A 14,491-nucleotide genomic window follows, 5' to 3' on the forward strand; every position below is an offset into this window, starting at 1 on the left:
TAACTTATTCAATCATTCTCCAACTGATGAACATTCAGTTATTCCTACTCAAAACTTTTTTTAAAAAGTTTTAAAAATTGTTCTTTACATTTTTACATTTAATTACGTTATATAACTTAACCCATATCAGATTGCTTGCTGTCTTGAAGAAGGGGGAGGTAAGGAGAAAAATTTGAAACAGAAAATCTTACAAAAATGATAGTTGAAAACTATCTTTACATGCATTTGGAAAAACAGCAAACCACTGTAACCTGTAAAAAAAAAAAGAAAAATAAAAATGTAATCTTAAAAAAAATCTTGTATACTATTTTCATCTTTTTTTTTTCTTTCTCATGGTTTTTCTCTTTTATTCTCATCTTTCTCTCCTACCTGACTCATATGGAAATATTTTTAAAATGAATGTACATGTATAATCTAAAAAAAAAATTTTTTTAAACGATAAACTTGTTTTTTCTTCCCTGTTCAGTTTTTACTGGGTATAACTTATAATTATGTGCTATAACCTCTCTAAAGGAAAATCTTTCCTTAACATCATTCATGGATTTGAGAAGCCTCCAGTTATGTGGCTGCTCTAGTCACAGCTGTCCCTTGGACGATCCTGAGGAATAAGATCATTAACCTCTCCTTCCTTCCTTGTTATCTCATTTATTCTATGAAGGTTGACCACATCAATGTTATACTGGAAAAGGCCATCTTAAGTCAAGGGGAGATTTTTGGGTCACCTTTTGCCTACCCTTTCACATCTCTAATACAAAGTGTTACTGAGAGAGGGGATCAAATGATGTCAGGTCAGAAATTCTCGTTTGGAATCCAGGAGTGGGCAAGAAAATGCTGCCAGATGATCCCTGGTCAAAAATCCGTTTGGAGCCCAGGAGTGGGCAAGCAAGAAAATGCTACTGAGAGAGGAACTGGATGATCTCTGGTCAAAAGTCCCTCAATAGTATCATTGAGGAAACCCTTGGCGATTCTCCTGACTACCTTTCTCCCCATCTTTGTTCATTCCTCTCCCCCCCCCAATATTCTTTTCCAAAATACACAGGTCAAATTGTAAAGTGGATAAAATTTGCCTTTTGTGTATCCCATTTCCCCCTTTTCTATAACTATAAATAGTGACCTCATAAACTAATTTACACTAAAGACTAGGGCTAGGAAACAATATAAAAAACAATCCAACCTCCTCACCTCATTTTTGAGAGGTTGGGAACATGCTCATGGTCACTCAGCTAGTGACGGAGCTGAGATAAACCAGGACCTTCTCATTACTCCAATTCCCAGGCAAGAGGCAGCTCACCCAGACCTTGTAACTGGTTACTTTTTACATTTGAGGAAAAATAAAATCAAGAGAACAGATGCTGCTTAGGGATAACTTTAGTCCCATACCAATGGAAATGGAGAGTCCATTCTTTGGGCTAGCTCTACAAAATAGTCCATCATATTATAATATTCTGAATTTTCTCCCTTTTGCCCTTTTACAGGGAGCTATGCTGAAGGGAAATGTGGATTGCTGATGTATAGACACAAATTATATTAAAGTTGTAGTAAAGAAGGCGAATGCCTTTTCCCCCTAAATCGTAGGGGAGAAGTGGTAACAGACAAATCTCTGTTTCTATAAAATTCACAGGTATGCTAATATGCTGGGAAAAGTTGAGAAGCAGCATTCTATCATCAATATCCATTTTTATCTTCCTGTTGTGACTGCAGAAACTGAGCTTTCTTTGTGTGCCCTGAGGAAAAGGGAGGTACTACCACAGCAGGAGAAGAATGCAAGGCATTCAGAATCCAGGACTGAGGGCTTTCCCCAGACTACCCTGGTGGCTGCTGGAAAATCCAGTAAGTAAATAGGGTAAAGGGGTGTGTGTGCATGATTTAGGGGAAACCCTTCTACCTCGAAAGGAAAGAGCACGACCAGGAAGAGAAGAAGGGGAAGGAAAGGATAAACTTCCTAAAATCATTCATTTAAGAACTGTCCTTTTCTTTGTTAGCATCACAAATATGATTTATTGGAGTCAGATAGTGCTCTGTGACTGGTTCCCCCCCTTTGCAGTCTGTGTTAAGATTATGATGTTACAATGAAATGATGGACTACTAATGTGGAATGAATGCACCATACAGAATTATTGTTAATGATTTCTTTTGCTTAACTTCTTTGTTCCAAGGGAGGATTTTGTGAAAAGGAGAAAGAGCAGTTGCCAGTGACAATGACATCTAAAAAAACAAACAAGGGGCAGCTAATTGGTACGGTATTCAGAGCCCTGAAGTCAGGAGGACGTGAGTTCAAATTTAGCCTCAGACACTTAACACTTCCTGGCTGTGTGATGTTGGGCAAGTCACTTAGTCCCAATTGCCTCAGGGAAAACAAAACAAAACAAAAAAACACTAAACAAACCAGAAAGCATCAATGAAACATTTTTTAAAGGAAAGGGATCATGACTTATATGCTCTTCTTGTCCTTTTGAAGCCTATAAATAGAAATAGTCCCCATGACTCAGTATAGATATAATGATGGATATCCTGGGAAAGAGATTTCTAAATTTTCTGCCTAGCAGGAAAACCCAGCTCTTGGTTAAGAGAATTATAAACCTAGACCCAGAGGAATGTAAGGACATTCAAGGCAAGGAAGGCCATCTACATATTCATGGTGCCCCTGGACTCAGCCTCCATGGCTCTCTCCATACCAATGTAGAGAAGTTGGCTGACTAGAGATACAGAATCCCAGAGCAGGAAGGCACCCCAAAGGTCCAAAGATCACAGTTCAAAAATTGGATCCCATTATCGCCTAGTCCAACTCCTACGTTTTAAAGGTAAAACTAAGGTTCAATTCATAAATGACTTGCTTCCACAATCATGTGGGTGGATGGCCCTCATGCTGGTTGCACAGGGCCTGAATGGCTTCTTGTTGGGTGGGCTGATAGGATTCTCACTCTGCTATGTAGCTAATGGACCACATGACTAGGTCCCCTCCAATTAGGGGAGTTTGGGAAACATCATCCAGTCTCTTGCCTGGGCAGGACAAGATGGAGTACAAGTGTCTGGGACCAAGATGGTGGCCTATGCAATGGCAGGAGAGCAGAATGAAAGTCTATAGCTTAGTGCTCTAAAAGGAGAAGTCAGGAGGCCAGAAGTCCCCAGGCTGAGACAACTGTGGTGAAATACAGTTCAAACAGGACAGCCACCCAACACACTTAGCTTCACACTCTCTCCCCATATCTCTGAGGGAAATCTCTTCTTAAACCAACCTGGAAGAGGGTAATTATGTTATTTAAATGTCTTTTATTTTTAATGTCCTATAAAAAAAGAAAAAAAGTCCTTAATATTTGTGGCTGCCCTGTTCTAAATGGATGTTTGGTAGTCTTCAAGAATCTTCACTTTTCAGTCTGGTCTGGTCTGACTTGAAGGTGGAAGTTAGGTTACTTGATGGTCTTGCTGAGGTTTGAGAAGCCAACTCCCACACATGTCATCAGTACCTTCTCCCCTCCCTTAAGCTCTTCACCACATGGCTTAGTTTCAATTTTGAACATGATTTGGAAGAAACTCTTCAAATGCCGCAAAAATTCTATTCTAAAAATGGAAAGAAAAGGGAACAAAATTAATTTTTAAAAAAGTTCTCTCTCAACCCTCCCACCCCATTTTGGATTATCCAAGAAGAACTCATATAAGCCACCTCTCCCCCGGTATTGTCTTATTGTTTTGTTTTTTAACTTTTTTCTTTTTTCTTTTTTTTGGTTAGAAGTTTTAATCCCATTCCCTTTTAATCCCCATGGCCAAAAGGTTAGCAAAAAGGAAGGATGAAAAATGTGGAGCTGAATAAGTTGTCACCCTTGAAAAACTGGCTCCATTAGAACATCAAGGGCCACAGGTAGAATCTTAATGTAGGGCAGGTGAGTTAAAGTGAAGGAGAGCAGGTATAAGTAGACATAAGAGACTGGGTGACAGGTACCACTGAGCATATTTAGGAGCAGTAAAGGAGATGGAACAGTCACTAGTAAGCGTGGATAACACAGAAAGTACAGGTGCCATCTTGGTAACAACAAACATTACAAGAACTAGAGGAAAGCATCCAGAGCACTAGGAAGATCTATCTATTTTTCTTTCTCTTCTTTTCTTTTCTCTTCTCTTCTTTTCTCTTCTCTTCTTTTCTTTTCCTTCCTTCCTTTCTTCCATTCTCTCTCTCTCTCTCCCCCTCTCCCTCTCCGTCTCTCTCTCCCTCTCCATCTCTTCATGACTAGTAAGCTCTCAATCAATGAACAAGCAAATTACTAAGAGAGTACTATATGCTAAGCTCTAAGGATACAAAGAGAGAACAAACCAATTCCTGCTCTCAGGGAGCTTCCATTCTAAAGGAGGAGACACTATGCAAGCAACAATGTACAAAGCAGTAGGGCAGATTAGAGATAATGGAAGGAATGTAATAATATTAAGAGGGAACTAAGAAAAGTTTCTTATAGAAGGTGGGATTTTGTTGGGACTTGAAGGAAATCAAGAATATTAAAAGGTAGGGACAAAGGAGGGAGAGTGTATACCAGGTATGGGGGATTGCCACTGAAAATGTCGGAGATTGGGAGATAGTATCTTGTGGGAGGAACAGCAAGGAGATCAGTATCACTGGATCAAAGACTAAGTGGAACTGTAAGAAGTCTGGAAAAGGGTAAATGGGTCAAGTTACGAAGGGCTTTGAAAGCCAGACAAAGGATTATTTTTGATCTTGAAAGGAACAGAAAGCTACTGGAGGTTACTGAGAGAAGGAGATTACATGGTCAGCCCTGTACCTTAGGAAAGATCTCTTTGATGGAGCAGGGAGAAATCTAAAGCAGAGACATCTGCCAACAAGTTACATTCAATAGTCTGGGCAGGAAGAACTGAGGGTATCAAGATAATGGCAATGTCTGATGAGAAAAGGGAGTTTATAGGAGGAGGGTTATTGATTGTGGATTGATCAACAAGGGCATAGACACATTGAAACACTTATCCTCAGCTATCCCAAATGTCTCCTCCTTCTAGATCCTAGCTCAAGGCCTTTTAAACTCAGGTCATTAAAAATGTCTGTTCCATCATCATCCCCACCCCTACCGCCTATGCCCAAACACATTTGTGGGTAAAACCTCTAGCTCTGTCGAAAGAGATAAAACTCATCTCACCCACTCATCTGCCGTCTTAGGAGAAACAACATGTTCTCTCTCTTTCTCCTCTTCCCCTATTGCTAAAGAAGTGATTTCCAAGAGCACAGCAGGAGTACAAACAGCTTGCTCTCTTGATCCTCACCCAACCAACCTATTTAAATCAGATCATGCTGCTGTAAATGCTCTGCTCAAAATCGTCAGCTGGCCTTGAAAAAACAGCCCCTTGCTCTCCTTTCAAAGAGTGTGTGTGTGTGTGTGTGTGTGTGTGTGTGTGTGTGGAGGGAGGCACCAAGCATCTGCAGCCACCTTCGTCGATTCTTGGACAGGGACGGGAGAGACACATGCTGCAGTGTGTACGGCTGGGTGGTTGTCGCTTTTGGAAAAGGGATTAAACCTCCACCAAGATGCGAGCTGAAAGAAAGCCTGTCCCGCCTGGACGTGATGTTCTGCCAAACCCCTCGGCTAGCCTGAGGTGGGACTGTACTGAAATCTTAACTAAAGCACGTTTCACAGAACACCTTTCACTGCTCCCGAAAGCCCGGAGTCTCCCTTCTGCCTGGATGTGAAAGAGTTAAAAGACTGTTCATTTTAGACGAAAGGAGGAAAAACACATGCACGCACACACCCAGCCCTATCCTATCTGCCTCCCAGAGTAAAAGAAAACCACAAGGCGAAGAGAACTCACTCTGCTCACATATTAAAAGGGGGAGGCAGGGGCAGAAGCATAAAATTAAAGCATTATTTGTTGGCAGTTCAATATCTGCTTGCCAGAGACGTACCCGCAATGGGGCTGAGCCTTGGGGAAGATAGGGCCTCAGAGCAGACCTGCAACTGAAACTAAGTTCTAAGAACTTCCCCCTTCTCCCTCCAAGCCCCTAGACATGCAAGACCCATGCAAAAGATAGCAAGCAAAAAAGGAAATCATAGAGACCCTCACTTCTCTTCTCTACTCTCCCAGTGTATATGCATAGTTTTCAATGAGTTAGATCTTCCAAAGTAGTAGAGCTGGCTACTTTTGATGTTAACACATAATAATTTTAAGTGTTTGTCTTTCTTTCTTTTTATTATGTTATAATATAATATTAATATTGTATTATTATATGTATATAATATACATAATATATAGAATATTATATTATAAAGAAACAAATGCGTCCCTGAAAGGTATATGCAAATAATAATAGCAATAATCATTATCACTGCTATTCTTTTTTTTTTTGCTGAGGCAATTAGGGGTAAGTGACTTGCCCAGGGTCATAAGCTAGGAAGTGTTAAGTGGCTAAGGCCAGATTTGAACTCAGGGCTGATGCTCTATCCACTGGTCGGTCTACCTAGCTGCCCTTGCTATCCCTATTCTTATAGCAGCAGCTAGCATTTATAAAGTTTGTAAGGTTTATATTTTATCTTGGTAACAGCCTTGTGAGGTAGGTGTAACCATTTTAGAGAGATGAGGAAACTGGCAGACAAGGTGAGGTGATTCGAGAGGTGAAGTGACCTGACCAGAGTCGCACAATCAGTACATCACAGACAGGGCTTGAACCCAGATTTGTCTGGGATGTGTATCAAAGTCTTCTGGCTCTCTATCCCATACAACCACTTTGTCTCACAGGAAAGAAAAAAAGGCCTCAGAATTAGAAAAAATGCCTCATTTAGGAGAAGAATTGGCCAGCGCTGGGGCAGAACGGTACTTGTTACATCCAACATATTTGGAAGTCAAAGATTATGGGATGCTTCCAGACTACAGGGTTAGTCAACAGGCACAGCGACACTTGGCTCTCTCCATCTTTCTCTGACCTCTCCCATGAGAGTAGGAGGTACCATTTAAAACTCTGCAATTGAGGCTGGGAGGTAGACACACTCACACATGGCCAAAGAACTTCCAAGGGTCAGATATCTACTTTCACAACAATGTCAGCTTTGGTAAAAAAAAACAACAACCCCCAAACTCCAACATTCTGCATTCAAAGGGCTTGCTGACTTGCTGAATAGATGAGCAAACCCTAGGGACCAAAGTGATGAAATCTTCTAGAAAACAAGAGCTGAATGTGTAAAACGCTCATTGCATTTCTCACCCAAAGCAAAACTGTATATAGCCCCTCAGTACTGCCCATACAATGGCTCAGCCAGTCTTGCTTGTATGTGGCCCTGAGTCAACTGTAGGGTTGTAGGAAGTCAGCAGATCTGAGTTGGAATCCTGGCTCTACTCCTTACAAGCTGAGCAGCCTTAGATAATTCACTTTCACCACTCTGTGCCTCAGTTTCCTCATCTGTAAAAGGGAGAATAATACTACAGGTATTACTTCGTTCACAGAGCTGCTGTGAAGATCAAATGAGATAATGTAAACACTATTGGAAACTAGAAAGCGCCATCTCAATTATCTTTAAAAGGAGGAGATTGGCTCAAAATTCCTCAAAGATTCCTTCTCCCTCTAAATCTATGATCTTCTGAGTCTCAACAAAACATACACCCAACAAATGGGTATGCAAGTTTCTTTAGTGCTTCCAATAAAGGGCACCAAAAGCAAGTCATTTGCTTTTTGGATAGATTTTGCTGCTAGAACCTTGCCTCTATACATACCTCCAGCAACATCATTGTTTGCACACTGCCTTACCCATCAGAAGGTAAACTCCTTGAGCAGGGGTCCTCAAACTACGGCCCGCAGGCCAGATGCAGCAGCTGAGGACGTTTATCCCCCTCACCTAGGGCTATGAAGTTTCTTTATTTAAAGGCCTACAAAACAAAGTTTTTGTTTTTACTATAATCCGGCCCTCCAACAGTCTGAGGAACAGTGAACTGGCCCCCTATTTAAAAAGTTTGAGGACCCCTGAGACCTTGAGGGTAAGGACCATGTTTTTTGCCTTTCTTTGTAGCTCTAGTACTTGGTATACACACCATGCTTAATAACTTCTTGCTGACCATCTTTGTTACTAAGTTTTCTCTTAATAAGTTATCAAACTGTGCATACCCTTTGATCCAGCAGTGTTACTACTGGGATTATATCCCAAAGAGATTATAAAGAAGGGAAAGGGACCTGTATGTGCACGAATGTTTGTGGCAGCCCTTTTTGTAGTGGCTAAAAACTGGAAACTGAATGGATGTCTATCAGTTGGAGAATGGTTGAATAAATTGTGGTATATGAAAATTATGGAATATTACTGTTCTGTAAGAAATGACCAACAGGATGATTTCAGAAAGGCCTGGAGAGACTTACACGAACTGATGCTGAGTGAAATGAGCAGGACCAGGAGATCATTATATACTTCAACAACAATACTAGATGATGACCAGTTCTGATGGATCAGGCCATCCTCAGCAACGAGATCAACCAAATCATTTCTAATGGAGCAGTAATGAACTGAACTAGCTATACCCAGAAAAAGAACTCTGGGAGATGACTAAAAACCATTACATTGAATTCCCAATCCCTATATTTATGCACACCTGCATTTTTGATTTCCTTCACAAGCTAATTGTACAATATTTCAGAGTCTGATTCTTTTTGTACAGCAAAATAACGTTTTGGTCATGTATACTTATTGTGTATCATTTATATTTTAATATATTTAACATCTACTGGTCATCCTGCCATCTAGGGGAGGGGGTGGGGGGGGGGGTAAGAGGTGAAAAATTGGAACAAGAGGTTTGGCAATTGTTAATGCTGTAAAGTTACCCATGTATATATCCTGTAAATAAAAGGCTATTAAATTTAAAAAAAAAAAAAAAAAGTTTTCTCTTAATCGCAAAAGCTCCTAGCTTTTCACACTGGGGCCAAGCAGAAATCAAATCAATCAAATCCCTTTTCCACCATGATTCTCCGTTCAACTGCTTGGAGGCTGTTACTGTGGTCCCATTTCTGTTACTGCAAGCTGACTCTTCCCATTTTCCTTCCACTGGTTACCCACCTCTGGATTTATTCCATTGTTCACTCAACAACCATTTATTAAGTGTTTATCATGTGACAGGCACTGTCAATTACTAGGGATATAAGAGAGGCAAAAGATTCCTCAAGGAATCTAGGGGCAAGACAACCCATTAATATTATGCACAAACAAGAAACATACAAGACAAATTGAAGAAAATCTCAGAGGGAAAGCACTAACTAGCCTTTAGGGAGGAGGGAAAGTTATTTTTTTTGGCAGAAGGTAAGATTTTAACCAAGACTTTGACAATAAAAATACAGTGTTGCGATTGGGGAGAAAGGGAGGTGTGGGAGACACAAAGGATTTTAGGTAACTGTAAAAAAAATATTTAATTAACAACAACAACAAAACTTGTGTGCCTTACTTGAATTCTCCCAGGAGTTGGGGAAAAAACATACTTTGAGAAAGAGGCAGTTTATAGAAAAGTTAAAGGAGAAAAAGCAAACATGTCAGTATCGTTATATTGCAGAGGGTGTTAGGAAGAAGTAAGGCATGAAAAGCCTGGAAAGCTGGGAAGGGGCCAGATTATAAAAGACTCTGAAAACCAAAGAGGGTCATGGAGGTAATCTGGAGTTTATGGAGTAGAAGCGTCACATAGTCAGCCCTGGGCACACTATAACTTATCAAAGTCTTTCCTAAAATATGGCGTCCCAAAATGAACAGTTAATTCTCTTCCTATTCTTTTCTTGCATTGTGATACAACAGAACAAATGGGAGATTTAGGGTCAAAGGAGCAGTGAGATGGCGCAATGGATAGAATACACAGCCTGGAGTCAGAAAGATTCATTTTCCTCTGTTCAAACTTGGTCTCAGACACTTACTACCTGTGTGACCCTGAGAAAGTCACTTTACCTGTTTGCCTCAGTTTCCTTATCTGTAAAATGAGCTGGGGAAGGAAATGGCAAACCACTCCAGAATCTTTGCCATGAAAAAATTAAATCTGGGTCAATAAAGAGTTACATGTGACTGAAATAAAGGAATAACAACAATAATTGGGATCATAATCCCAGGCCCGCCACTAACAACCTGCATGACCCTGGTGAACTCATTTAATCCTTCATGCCTCAGTTTCCTCATCTGTAAAATGAGTCCTTCTAAGGTTCCTTCTAGCTTTATGAGCCTAAGATTCTGTGATTAATTAGTAAACCACAGAAAGATACAAAAAAATTAAGTGGGACCTCCTGTGGTCATAAAGAGGTTAACATTTCCTATTATGAGAAGTGAATCATATTTTTCTTGTGCAGCATGATAAATGTGGAAACGTTTAGAACTGCACATGTTTAACCTACATTGGATTACTTGTTGTCTAGGAGAGGGAGGAGGGACAAGGTTTTTGCAAGGATGAATGTTGAAAACTATCTTTCCATGTACTTGGAAAATAAAAAGCTATTATAAATAAAAAAAGAAGTGAATCATAGATTATTAGATTTTAGAAACCCCTTTGAACTCTGAGAAAACTGAACTCTAAAGTAATGAAAGATTTGTCCACGGTTACCTAGCAAGGGACTGGTTAGCACAGAGAAGCCTCCAACCCAAGTCTCTTAAAAATCCAAAAAGTTAACCACACATTCTAAACCTTTGATTTTGCCCCATTCATTCATATAATTTGTTCTTATTTATTGCAATGTATTATGGGAATGTCAATGCCAGGACTTGCAATCTGAAAAGTGGATGCTACCATTATTATTATTACCCATATAATACAGATTTACAGATGAGGAAATAGACACAGAGATCAATTGACTTGCCCAAGATAAGCTAGTTAATCCTTCCTGTCTGAGGAAGGATTTCGAACTCAGATCTGACTCCAAGTCCAGGATTCTAGATATACCCAGATGCTACTTAGAGACACATCAAACAAGTAACACCTCCAAAAACTTATACTAAGTCTATAAAAAGTACTCCCTCCCTCCCTTCAAGAATCCATTCCTATGGAAGATTGTGCCTGAGGGCACAGGGTCCAAAGTTCCATTTTCTTCAGGAAGCAGAAGCATTCTGGTTCTTTCTTTTCTTTAAGTCTTTCTTTCTCTCCCTTTTCTTCCAATCATCCATCCATCTCTTTCTCTCTCTCCTCCTTCCCCCTTACTTCTCTTTCTTTCTCTCCCTCCTCCTCTCTTTTTCTTCCTCCCTTTTTCTTTTTATCTCCCCCCTTCCTCCCTCCCCCGCCTTCCTTCCCTCCCTCTCTTTCTTTCCCTCCCCCCTCCCTTTCTCTCCCCCTCCCTTCCTCTTTTTTTCTCCCCCCCCCTCCCCTCATGTGATGGCACCACCATTCTTCAGTTATCACAGTACTGTACCTTTCACATATACAGCATCGGTACCATGATAACCGAAAAAGGACAGTTCAGTCTCATCCCTGCCGCCTCCGCTGGCGGCATAACCACGGAGGTTGACATGACTGGGGGAAATCTATCGGTGCACAGGATACGCTTTCGTCAATCTGGCAGGCAAATGACTTTCAGGAGCTCTCATGCCCCAATCATTAAAAAAAATAAAAAGCTTCTCGGACTGGACTCTTTGCTAAGGACCCAACTGTATACAAACCAGGATATCCAGGTGCACTTGCCGCTTAGTTCTCTTTGTAACCCAAGTCAAAGATTGTTAGAACTGGAAGAGACTCCAGAGTTCATCTGGTCTACCCTTTTGCAGGATGGATGTGGAAACCAAAGCCCAGAGAAGGGAAATAATGTGACCCAATAGTACCAATTTCACAGGCAACAGAGTCAGAATTCAGATCCTCTGCTTCTTGTATTCTTTCCACTACACATTTTAATTTCTTTACAGCAGTTATTACCTGTTACCCATCTAATGATTTACTTGCATAGCAAGTTATTCTATTTTCCTATTGCAAGACCAAGACCATTTCTTGTAAATATTTCATTTTCTAGACATGGAAACTGAGCACTGGAGAGGTGGTATGGTTTGGCCAGGCAATACAAAGGCTTGGAGTCTGTGCCCAGATCCTACTCCAAACCCTGTAGTCTTTTTGATACCTAGTATGGAATAGAAATATAACTGGAAAGTTTTCTACTTCTAGAATCATTTTCAACTGTATCACGCCCTCTCATTTTTGGCAAAAATAAAGCACTTGACATGTGTCCCTTCTAGTTGCTACAACTGGGTCACTGGAAGAGGAAAGGAAAAAAAATCCATAACAAATAATCAACAAACAAGCTATAAGAGACATCAGGTGTTTAACCCCAAAAGGAATAAATAAAACCAAAAGGCAGAGATTAAAGGATCCATACCCAATATGTGGGGCTGCTTTAATTGGTCCCAAATGAAGATTACAGCTGGGAAAGAAAGAAAGTGAGCTTCCCATAGGTAAAAATAAATAACGAGGAAAGAGTTTGGTTCATGTAAGTCTCAGAGGTACAAGCAGTTCTGTACTTGATGACAAGCTATGCTCAGTACAGTAACTTTGTCATTTGGTACAATTAGAAAAATAAATCAGCTCAGCTAGCAGGGCTTAAGAAAACAACTTACGTGTAGGGAGACAGCGGTCCTAGCAGGACTTTGGAAACATCCTGCTGTCCAAGGGTCATGAGGAGCAGAACTAAACTCTGGTTGGTGGAGTCTACACAACCCCCCTGTCAATACAAACATTTTAATTATTAATCTTTGTACAAACCAGAAAATGGAAGCCCACCCCCCATCCCCAAAGGGAGAGATAAGGAAGGAAAAAGGGAAACATTTACCAGGAACAGGGGAGCCCATAAAAGACCAGATTGCATTGGTCAAATGCTAATAAAATGTAATACAATTTTGTAAGGGGAAAACTTACATAATCTAGTTTTAAGGGTACACCCATTATCAAGACCTTTGCAATAGCTAGGGACAGGCAAATGGACAATTTAAGTTTATGAAGTGAAAAAGGAGGCTTGTCATAGTAATTAAAACAGCAAGACAACGTTTTACTGAGTACAGAAAAAGCCAAAAGCACAATTCAGTACTAGGAAATCTGCAGTTAATTACTAAAGGTTAAATGACTGCCAAGTAAGTGCCTACTTTTATTCAACCCATAACAGAACAAAGTTAGCCCTGTTTGGTAACAGGATTTGATGTTCTAGATTTATTCAAGCCAAACTATGATATTTGTTTAAGTTCTTCCTTCTTCATCTTTCCTCTGTGATTTGTTCTGGACCTGTGATTTCATCAGTAAAGGGAATTCCTCGTGTGAAACTTTTCTCAAAAAATTCTCATTTGTACAAAAAATGTTTGTAGTAAAAATATAAATTTTATCTTCTTTTTATTGATATCTTTTGTTTGTACATATTTGTTTCAAATATATCTTTCTCCTCTCTTTCCCTTGTAACATCCCTTATAACAATGATGAGCAAAGAAAATGGCTAAAGCTAACCTAATGTGATATACATTACCAGAGTCCCTAAATTCTATAACTAAAGGAGAGAAGAAAGATGTATTGTCTCAACTTCTCTAGTTCCACTTTGGTCATTATAACTGCATAGTGTGGGTCTTTTGTTGTTGTTCTTTCCATTTGCACTGTCATAATTATTGTGTATATTATTTTCTTAGTTCTGCTTACTTCACTCTGTATCATTTCATAGAAGTCTTTCATGCATCTCTGAATTCTTCATATTTTTCATTTCTTATGCTATGGTAATATTACATTATATCCACATACCACAGTATGTTTAGTCATTTATTAGTCACTGAGCATTTCTATTTTTGTTTCCATTTTTTTTTTATTACTTCCTATCAGCAATTTTTTTGGGGGTAACAAATAATTGAAAGGAAACTGGGTATCCATCAACTGGGGAGTGAATGGCTGAAAAAATTATAAGTAAATATAATGGAAACAATCGTTATGGAAGAAGTGATGACTTTGTATGGATTTAGAGAACCTTGGGAAAAATTGTATGAACTGATGCAGAGGTAAATAAACAGAACCAAAAGAGAAATGCATAGGATTTCTACACTAATAATGCTAAAAGATCACATAATACTAATCCATGAAGGGATCCACTGTGTCTAGACAACTGAAGCATTCAGAAGGTGGTGAAACATGCATGTCTCCTACTTCTTGGCAGAAGGGTGGAGGACTAAAGGAGTAGAATGAGACATATATTTATGGACATCTTCAACGTCTCAATTTGTTTAGTTGACTATACTTACCTGCTTTAAGAAAGGATTCAAGGGTTCTATTGAAAGTTTTTTTTATTGCAAACAGAGTCATATAAAAGGAACAGCTATATAAAATCTGAGGGGAAAAAATGGGAGAGGGAAAGAAACTCGTTCTGTGGATGTAAATTAGCAAATTATCAGGACTTCAAAATCTTAAGAGAGTGGTCCAGGGAATTGAAAAACTGACATACCCACCCAGCCAGTCACACAGCTATTATGAATCAGGCAAGTTTTAAACTTCTGTCTTAATTTAATTGTGCCTCTCAGATAAAAATACATTCTACCTCATAGAATCAGTCAAATTAAAACTA

General features: G+C 39.6%; 1 protein-coding gene across 2 annotated transcripts in view; it reads right to left on the reverse strand.

Moving 5' to 3' along the window:
• Nucleotides 1–3,150: 3,150 nt before the first annotated feature.
• The window catches only part of RCL1 (RNA terminal phosphate cyclase like 1), a 59,961-nt gene continuing 48,620 nt past the window's right edge, over nt 3,151–14,491 (reverse strand). For both annotated transcript variants that reach the window (XM_031962122.1, XM_031962130.1), the window contains exons 8-9: nt 12,522–12,625; nt 3,151–3,558 (exon numbers count right to left, since the gene is read on the reverse strand). In XM_031962122.1, coding sequence (XP_031817982.1) covers nt 3,408–3,558; nt 12,522–12,625 — 255 coding nt within the window. In that variant the 3' untranslated portion in view covers nt 3,151–3,407. The remainder of the gene's footprint in view (nt 3,559–12,521; nt 12,626–14,491) is intronic.

Source organism: Sarcophilus harrisii, chromosome 1 (genome assembly GCF_902635505.1).
Source record: "Sarcophilus harrisii chromosome 1, mSarHar1.11, whole genome shotgun sequence".
NCBI lineage: Eukaryota > Metazoa > Chordata > Mammalia > Dasyuromorphia > Dasyuridae > Sarcophilus > Sarcophilus harrisii.